At 41.3% G+C, this 10,451-nt stretch overlaps 1 protein-coding gene across 1 annotated transcript; it reads left to right on the forward strand.

Annotated features, from left to right (window-relative positions):
* Positions 1-9,159: 9,159 nt before the first annotated feature.
* On the forward strand, positions 9,160-9,779 carry BT62DRAFT_1001697 (uncharacterized protein; the record flags this gene model as incomplete). Its single annotated transcript, XM_043176766.1, has 2 exons — positions 9,160-9,542; positions 9,581-9,779. 2 exons carry the CDS (start codon positions 9,160-9,162, stop codon positions 9,777-9,779), a joined length of 582 nt encoding a protein of 193 aa, XP_043044357.1.
* Positions 9,780-10,451: the final 672 nt, after the last annotated feature.

Raw genomic sequence — 10,451 nt, forward strand, 5'->3', positions numbered from 1 at the left:
ACTGGCCAGTCAACAATGGCTTTGACTTTTTCTTCAGACATGCAAAGTCCTTCAGGTGATAGGATATAGCCTAGGTATTCCACAGAGTCCTGGTTGAATTCGCATTTGGAACCTTTGCAGTAGAGTCCATTAGCTCTAAGCTTGCATAGAACCTTATGAATATGTTTCTGGTGATCTTCTGGGTTGTTGGAATATATGAGGATGTCATTGAGGTAGACTACTACTGATATGTCAAGCATGTCAGAGAATATATCATTCATAAATCATTGGAATGCCACTGGAGCATTTGTGAGGCCAAAAGGCATGACATGCTATTTGAAGGAAACCATAACAGGTCCAGAAGGCTGTTTTCTATTTATTCTCCTTAGCTATGCAAATGAGATAGTAGGCATGCTGAAGGTCAAGCTTGATGTAGATGTGTGCAGAGTGGGCAGAGTCAAGGAGATCAGAAATGAGGGAAAGAGGGTAATGATCTTTCTTGGAGATTTTGTTTAGACTATAGTAGTCAATGCAAAGTTGGAGTTTATCAGTCTTCTTCTTGACAAATAAAACTGGAGCCCTATGTGGAGAGTGGAATAGAGTAATAAACCCATTGCACAGATTATCATCAATAAACTCTTATAGGGTTTTGAGTTCAAATTCTCAGAGAGAATAAATGGATCTAAGTAGTGAAGATGTTTCTTTCTTGAGGTTGATTTTAAGGTCATATGGTCTGTGTTCAGATAGCTTTTTGGAGAGGGTATCACTAAAGATATCTGCAAAATCATGGTACTCTACTAGTACTGATGAAAGATCTGCTGGTTCTGCAGATGTGGCTTTGGCTCTAATATTAGGCAAGAAAGGCTGCAGTGTGAACTGCTGAGCACCTTTTTCTGCACTAGCTTGGACAAATGTAGCAGCAGATATGATAGAGATCTTTAGATGTACTTTCATAGTAAAAGACTCTGAGAGAGGATAGGAATAGATGGGTTCATATGAGAATGGAGTCTGCCAGCTACCCAAAGTGGATTTGGAATGAGGTGAAGCCCCAGAAGTTGGACTGATGGAGTCTAGTGGGTATGGAAGTCTCGGAATTGAACTGGAAGGCTCAGAGAGAGCTGGATTGTTGTCCTATGGGCATAGAAGTTCCTGGGATGTGGTGGAGGCTGTGGAATTGATTGGAGTGAGATCTTGATAGCTTGAGCAGAAAATAATACTGTTCTCAGCCCAGTCAATCAGTGGATTGTAGCAGGAGAGCCAGTTGTATTTTAGGACAAGATTACAAGATGAATCCAGAGGAGTGATATAGAAGTTGATGGAAAAGGTGTCTCCAGATGGAAAACAAATGAGAATGGTTGTGATTTGAGATATATAGCTCCTGATAAAGCTATCAAATAATCAAAGTTGCACACTAGGAATGGTTTTAATGGGAATTTCATTGGTAGCTATATACTTAGTGTCAACAAAGCAGTGGCTAGAGCCAGAATCAATAAGGGCAAGAAAATGCAGAATGATATAAGTTGGGGAATCATCGGGTTCTATAGTAGTCAGTAATTCTGCTGAGAGGGGAATGTGGAAGAAGTGATTGGAAAGGGATGTTGCATTGAGAGTGATGACCTCTGGTGTGTGAATAGAGTCAATGCAACCCTGAACTCACATGGAGAGAACAGGGTTGCTTCCTAGTTTTTCAACTCCATTAGGGCCAGTTCCATGAGAGCAGTGTTGACTTCAGCTGCACAACACTTGGCAGAGACTGCTGCCTTCTGCTTATTGCAGTCTTCAGTCTTGTGTTTGGTTCTACAGAACATGCACAGGTTATTCTAGCACCGGCAGTCTTTTTCTTTCTGAATAAGATGGCCATCTTTGCCTAGCTTGTCAGCATAGGGCTTAGGGGTGGTAGATTTCAGTGTGGAGCTGGAGTCTGAGGAAGAAGTGTTGGACTCCTTGGATTTGGGGTTAGAGAATTTATTGTTCCAGTTTTCATGAGCAATTTCAGTCTTCCAGGTCCAGTAGCAAGCATCAAGTTCTTGAATCATGAAGGTTGTTTGGCTTCCCATGGTGTGCCATGTCATCCTTGATATGGATGCAGAGGCCATGGTAAAAAGTGTAGCAGAGGGAATTATCTCTGTATCCAATTTGTGAGGCATACTGGTTGAATTGGACCATATACTTTATAATCCAATCTCTATCACACATCTGAAGGTGCTCTAATGCATCTTTGGCATCTCTGATAGTATCAAAGAGGCCAAAGTTGCTATGAAGCTTATTTAAGAAAGCTGTATAGGAGAATTGCCAGGCTGGTGGATTCCATGGATTGGGGTTAAGAATGTCTGATTCAAACCAGTTGAGCATGGTGTCACCCAGGAATGAAATAACATAGTTAACCTTGTTAGCATCTGTTGCAAACATAGTAGATCTGTCATTGAAATTCAACTGAAAAGTGTTAAGCCTAAACTCCACATGACTATTAACACATGATAAACAGTTCAGAACCTTGCACTTCAGGTTAGACTGACTGAGTTCACTGATGTGTTAACAGAGATATGTGGTCAAGGTGTTCGTAAGTTGCTCGAGATAGGATGGTAGAGAATAAACTTTAGCTCAAAGCTAGGGTATTACAGTGAGAGCTATACTACTTAAATACTGTTCTGTTATCATGCTATAAATAAATGTTCACAAAAGATATTGTCTGTTGTAGAGCTGTTACCCCTGCTGTTGCCAGGCTCTTCACAAAGGCTGTTGTTGTTGCTGTTACTGCTGTTTAGTAACAAAAGGAGTATTGTCTCTCCCTTCACAGTGCACAGCCATACAATAAGACAATGACCAACTGGATTGCTGACCAAGCTTTCCCATGGTCCTAAGCACTAGCCTAAGCACTCTGACTAAGCAGAGATAGGGGTCATTTCTGAGAAAAAAGAAAAGAAAATAGAGAAAATCATAACAAAGAGAGATAATGAAAGCCTTCAGTTTACAAGGGTCAGAACTATCAAATGGTTCTGGTTCTTTGACTTTGATATGGATAGTGGCTGGTTTAGTGTTGTTGAGGGAAGCAGAGACTCCTTATAACAGGTTCATGAATTTCAGAAACATGTCCTGCTGGTTTGAATTATTACTTCTTGTGGGGCCATCAGAGCTGCCTGGGTCATTGGGTCCTCCTAGTCCATCTGGAAAAGGGTTTGGTGGATTACCACCTGGTTTCTATCAGAAGAGAGTATGAGTAGAGGTGTCTTCATTTCTGCTTTCTGAGTCTGGGCTGTCTGAATTCCCATGCATGTTGCTCAGGGATAAGAGGTTTATTAGAGGGTCAGTTTGAGCATCATACATCAGGCTGGCCTATCAGGCTCTGTTGGTTGAGATGCTGATAGCATTAAAAGGATTAGGGGAATTGTTATAATTAGGTTGGCAGGCAGTGAAGCTAAAGTGATTGTAGGTTTTCCTATGGGAAGGTTGTCCTCCACTGGAGGCTGATCTAAAAAGGCCTGGTTGTTCCTTTGAGGCAGAGGCTGCAATGTCTTCCATGGAAAACATGTTTGGATGGGTAGGCTGAGTTTGTTCAGGATCAGTTTCTATGAGTTGGGTGAATGTGGTGGACATGATAAAATTTCTGACTCAAGGGTTTGAGTTCGAATATACTGTTAGGAACATGCCAATTGAGTGGGTTTTAGTGTACACATAGAGGCTGACAGAGTGCATGGGCATCAACAAAGCTATTGGCAATGTCACTTTTGAGTCAGAGCCTAAAGATCTGAATAGACAGAATAGAGTTCCATCAGATAAAACAAACAGGAGTATCCTTCAGAGTGGAATCCAATGGATGAGATAAGGAGGAGTTGAAGTGAGTGCAAAGTGTAGATGGCTTATCCAAGTTGATATTTGAACTGAGTAGTTACAATAGTTATATATGGCTTTATATACTAATAGTAGCTAATTCTGAGTCAGGTTCTATTGAGTTTCAATGTCAATATTCGCTACTGAGTTTGGGGTCTAGATATTACAATGTGAAATACAGATGTGAAATGATAATAGTGAAAATAAAATTAATAGGTAATAGAGAGCAGCTGGAGTCCAGTGGATTTCTGTGATTACATTCATAGTTGGTTGAGGTGATATAGAGGCTAGTGGCATGCATGTAACAGTATCCTAGTGACACTGGACAAAGTGCTATATAGCAGCAAGACAAACAATTAGGTAGTTATATTCTTAGAATGATAAGGATTTAGTATTTAAGTAGCATAGCTCTCACTATAGTAACTCCAGCTTCAAGCTAAAGTTTATTCTTCACTATCTTATCTCAAGCAACTTGCAAACACCTTGATCACACAGTACCAACAACACATCAGTGGACTTGATCATTTTACCTGAAGTGCAAGGTAGCAGTCATTTATCACATGTTATTGGTCATGTGGAATTTGGGCTTAACAACAATGAGATCTCAGAATTCAGGGAACAAGTTGAGAAGGATAGTAATGAAGGTCTCTTCTTTTATAGCTGTCTCTATATCATCAGCTTCTTTCAGTAAGCACCTCATCTTCTCAATATAGCTTCCATCATCTGACATCTTGTCTCCTTCCTCATAGATGTTCACTCACAAGATTTTCTCCTGATAGTTCTGTACTAGATCAAAGTGCACACTATATTGGATCTTCAACCTTGTTCAAGCTGCATGTAAGATGCCTTATATATTGAGTCTGAAACCAAAGATGTCTGTTACATTGCAGATGATGGAAGAGAGAGCAGAGCTCTCTCTTTGTGCATATTCATATTCATTGAGAGTGAGGCTGCTCAGACCAGTGGTCTGAGTTAGTGTTGGGATAGCAATCCTGAGCAAGTATGAGAATGTACTCAAAGATGCTATATCAATCAGTGGCAGCTGACTTAGACTGTGATCTGGACTTATATAGTATTTCATAGAAAGATTTTGAAGTAATGCAAAATGTATTTAAGTAGGACATCTCTCTCTCAAGAGGCTAATCTAAGCCTCTGTACTCTATACTTACAACAGATTATAGACCTCAGTCATAACTAAACTTATATCACTACTCACTTCACACTCTTTTATACTTTATATATATATAGAATCACATGGATAGCCAGTCTGTATATAGAATTGACCTTCTTAAGGGCTCAGAAAATTACCTGATATGGAAAATCAAGATGATCAATATTCTAACTGATTTAGGACTAATTGATTATACAGATGAAAGCACTCTGGCCCTGGCAGATGCAGCACTGATGGCAGATTAGAAGAAGAGCAATAGAAAGGCTCTTTCAACAATAATATTACAGGTTTCAGATGGTCTGCTGGTATATATTACTGGTTTGAAGACTTTGGCAGAAGCCTTGAAAGCTCTAAAAGATATGTATGAGTCCAAAGGACCCATGAGAATTGTCCTTGTCAGAAAGAAATTCTTCAGAGCTCAGTGTGAAAAAGGAGGAAACATAGAGAAGCACATTAAGATTATGAGATCCTATCAGAAGGAGAAGGACTTCTCTATTACACTGCTTATATCACTCCTATAATCATGGAATTCATTCATCACATCAGTGGATACTGCTGACTTGAAAGATTCTTACAAGTTGATTTCTTAAATTCTTCAGAAAGATATCTAATTAAGGAAAAAGACTTCTGATCAGACTATGACACTTGCAGCACATGGTAAAAAATCCAACCCAAAAGTCACATGTTATGAATGTGAAAAAACTGGTCACATCAGATCAAATTGCCCAATGATATGCAAGCTACATGTCTAGCTCTATAATTTTCAAATTCTGCATAACACACTAGAATATGCTAGTAACTGAGGACCATTAGCTAGTAGAGGACTATGGCTGAGGCTCTAAGCTGATAGTCATGCTAGTCACTAATACTAAGTCCAAAAGGGACTTTATAAAAATAACACAGCCTAAGGATAAAAATTCTCAACTCTAAGCTGGACCATTAGTTCCACTGCCTAGTGCTGTACAAGATCCAGTGGCTAGGCTATAAAGATACCAACAAAGAATTTGCTTAGTTATCAGCCTCTAAGTTTTCTGCTGATGAATTCATTGAAGAATTTCACTATTAATATCCAGACAAACTAGAAGCTTTGTTCAAGATCACCTCTTGAACACTCTCTTTTCAAATTTCCAGTCCACTTGATATTCATCCCCTTGGCCCCACTGGTTTCTATTACCAACCCTTTATCACTTCCATTCAAACCTGAAAACAGAAAAATAATTACATTTTGTTTGGTCCCACTAGACTCTAGCTATTCACTACAAATACAAAAATACAACAAATACAACAAATCATTCAAGAGAAAGATCTAACATCCAAAGAACTTGCTCCATCCTCATCTCCATCAGAGTCCATCTCCTTTCCCATCTCTTTCAACTCTATCATATTCTTATCCAGATGCCTCTCTATTGTCTTTCTCAACTCCTTCATCTTTGACTCTCCTATATGCTGAAACTCTATGTGAGCTGCCATCCAAGACTCCAAGTCAGATGACATGAGCTCCACTGGAGACCCTATATCTGACATATAATCATCCAGTAAACCCTTCACAGTCCTATAGATATCTGCCACCTTCTCTACTAACTCATTTATCCAACCCACTACCTTCTTTGCAAGTTCATCCACTCAGCTCTACAACTTCTTCACATTGCCATTGATTTTCCAGAGAGCAGTGGTGATCTCCACATTCCTCACAATTCTGCCAACACTGCTTCTCTGGTTAAATGAGCATGCTGTCTTCTTAACCTTACAGCATGCACAAGTTTAACTGCATCCAGCAGTAGTTCAGGTATAGCAGAGAGTATCATTTTGCCTATATCTGATACAATACTCTGAAAAGATAATTAGCAATCTGATCCCTGAAAAAACATACCACTTATGCTCTCCAACTACTTCTCCCTCACTCTCTATCAGAGCTATGATATCTAACCTCACTCTCTTCCTGAGACTAGTACCAGCCCCACTCTCACTACTGCTGTCAGCCACAAAACTAACTGACTTGACCTTTTATTTTCTACCCTCCTTAATAGACCTAGTGACTCTCTGTTTACCTTGTCAAATATCCATCCTCAGCTGCTTCAGACAGGCCTGTGATGCATTCAACAGTTCACTTTCTTCACCCTTGGACTCTGTCTCAATCCAAAGAGCCTTCACCAAATGTACCTCAGGTCCTGCTGGACTCAACTCCATCTTGGCCAGTATCTTTCTGCAAAGGTAATTCATATTCTCTATCAGAGTCTGCACAGACTTACCTCCTCCTGCTGTCTCACTCTCCAATTGTGCCTGCTCCTCAGCCTCCACAGCCTCTTGTGCCCTTTTCTTTTTCTTGGCCTCCACCAACCTCTGTGCATTCTCCTCTGCCCTCAACCTTTCCTGCTCTCTCTGCTTTTCTGTGGCCCTCCTCAAGACCTCCATCTTTTTCATATAGACTGTGCACTCCACCTTCATTCTCTCTTCCTGCTCCCTCTTTATTTTCTCTGCCTTTCATGACTCATGTCTCTCCACTGCCTTAGCATGATTCTCTTCCACTGCAAGCTGATCTAACCAGAACTCCTTCCTTTTTCTTTCAGAACAAACTAGCATCAGAATTCACATGAAGGGCTCAGGGATTACTAATAAACAACATGCTATGACAGTCAACATTTTGACAAGATAAGAAAAAGATAACCAAGCAAGAGATAGTGGTGCTAGCAGATCAAGTTGCAGAATTTCCATAGCCACTAACAATTCTCCATGTGGTCTCACCAGGCATTGGAATCTGCACTCTTGAGAGCAAGAATGCTAATAGAGGGATACTGTCATGCACATGCTGCCAGTCTCCATGCCACTTTAACCAATCATGAATTTAATCACCATGTCCCATCAGACTCCATCTGCTTTTCATTAACAATCAATTTTATTTTATCATTATCATTTCATATCCATATTTCACATTGTAGTATCTAGACTCTGAAAATGGTAGTGAACAATTCACACTGGAACTCAATAGACTCAACTCAGAATTAACTATTAATAGTATATAAACTATATACAATTGTTGTAATTACTTAGTTCAAATATTGACTTGAATAGCCATCTACACTTTGTGCTCACTTCAGCTCCTCTCTATCTCATCTATCAGATTCTATTTCAAAGGATATTCCTCTTCACTGCTCTGATAGAATTCTATTCTGTCCATCCAAATCCTTAGACCCTAACTCAAGGGTGATGTTGCCAATAGCTTTATTGATGCCCACATACTCCAGCAGTCTCTATGCATATATTTAAGCCTAATCAATTGGCATGTTCTTAACATTCAGTGTCAACTATTCACTACTATGTTTGGGGTCTAGATACTAGAGTATGAAAATACAAATGTGAAATAGTAATAATAAAATAAAATTAGTGGATAATAGAAAACTGTTATGATTTTCTCTATTTTCTTTTCTTTTTCCTTGGAAATGACCCCTATCTCTGCTTAGTCAGAGCACTTAGACCAGTGCTTAGGACCATGGGAATGCTTAGCTCAGCAACCCAGTCAGTCATTGTCTTATTGTATGGCTGTGTGCTGTGAAGGGAGAGACAATACTCCTTTTGTCACTAAACAGCAGTAACAGCAACAACAACAGCCTGCCAGACAACAGCCTTTGTGGAGAGCCTGGCAACAGCAGAGGTAACAGCTCTACAACAGACAATATCTTTTGTAAACATTTATTTATAGCACGATAACAGAACAGTATTTAAGTAACATAGCTCTTGCTGTAATACCCCAGCTTTGAGCTAAAGTTTATTCTTCACCATCCTATCTTGAGTGACTTGCAATGCCTTGACCACACACTTCTATTAACACACCAGTGAACTCAGTCAGTCTAACCCAAAGTGCAAGGTTCTGAACTGTTTATCACATGTTGATAGTCATGTGGAGTTTGGGCTTAACAATTAGCTTGAAGCTTCTTGCTTCCCTTTCTCAGGCCCAACCGTACTAAGAAACTGAATGCCCCCTGCCTTAAATCCATCTGACCTGAACTTTACTCATAAGTTCTTCAAACTCTTGGCTTCTATCATTGGAACCTTGATCAGTTTATTGGTGATCATACAGCTGTGCTGTAGATGCCAATCCATTACCACCTGGGCCATTCGACACTACCAAGAATTCCAGCATATCTGTACAATCCTCTGAAATGTCACATCAGACCTCTCCCTCCATGACATCCCTGCCTCTGTCTGAAACTCTGTCCGACACCCTGAAGAAACAGAAGACAAGCCTAGGGGCTCAACTGAAGGATGTTCTAAAGAAGAGGAGCAGCAGCAGCAGTGACACAAATACCCCCCAAGACCCCTGTTGGCAATTGTCTGAGACCCTGGAAACTCTTGGGCTACAGGGTTTTGACAACTCTGACCTGATACCCCTGACCTCTCTCCTGAGCGCAGCATCACTGCATCAAGAACTACCATCATCCAGTCTGGAATTGGGCACTGGGCTAGAGACTCTCTGGATGCCATTCAGATGGCTTCAAGGACTAGAAGTACTGACAGGCATCAACCCTGATATACCTCATCAACAAGAAGCAGTGGAAGGAGAACAAGGGTCAGTAGTCCCGACCCCTTCTTTGATGACACCAACAGGGACGAGGTCCAATACTGGCAAGCAGTGACAAGAGTGGCCAGCAGACTGAAACAGAGAGGAGCCACATGCCTACCAAGGCATAGTCCAGTGGTACCAAACCCAATATGGCTGACCCCCCAGTCCCTTGCCAAGTTCCTCAATGCTCCCGACTCTCCATTCCAGAAACCAGCCACTCCCGACAGTGAGCCTGACTCTTAGACCGGGACCACTGCCAGAACTGTCCATGCTGATGACTACTACCACCAGCAGCCAACACTCCTCGACGACAACCACTCGTTATCATATGGGACTGACACCATCGCTGAAACTGATGATATCCTCATCCAGAGAGATAGGATACCATCAGACCGGGAAACAATCAGAGACAACAATGAGCATATTGACCCCATTGGGAATCTCAAAAGAGTTCTCGACAGGCCAATCACCACCCTCTTCCTTTGCTCCTGGTTCTATAGAAACTTCTGCTGGTATCACAGAGCAGTGGCGCTGCCAGCAGAAGGAGAAGAGGAGCAGCCTGACCAGGAGCCTTCTCCTCAACCCAGACCCAATGACACCAAGTCAAGTACTCAGCCTCAACCCACTCACCTTGGAAACCTTCAGCCAGTAAGGCAGTTCCCTCCTTGAGGGGACCACTGACAAGGGGGCCAAAGAGGACAATGAGGCTGAGGAGGAGGACCAAGGCAGCTGGATGGTGGACCCCATCCTTGAGTGGGAAAGTATTGTCAACATAACCACACACCAAGAACAGGAGAAGAAACGACAGGAATGAGAGGCATGGGAAGAAGACTTTATTCGGTTATACTAAGAGCAGGTAGCCAAATTATAGAGGGACGATCATTGGCGACGATTGTTGGCTATGATCGTCCCTAG

Source organism: Guyanagaster necrorhizus, assembly GCF_019112545.1.
Source record: "Guyanagaster necrorhizus MCA 3950 unplaced genomic scaffold BT62scaffold_4, whole genome shotgun sequence".
In the NCBI taxonomy this organism is placed as follows: domain Eukaryota; kingdom Fungi; phylum Basidiomycota; class Agaricomycetes; order Agaricales; family Physalacriaceae; genus Guyanagaster; species Guyanagaster necrorhizus.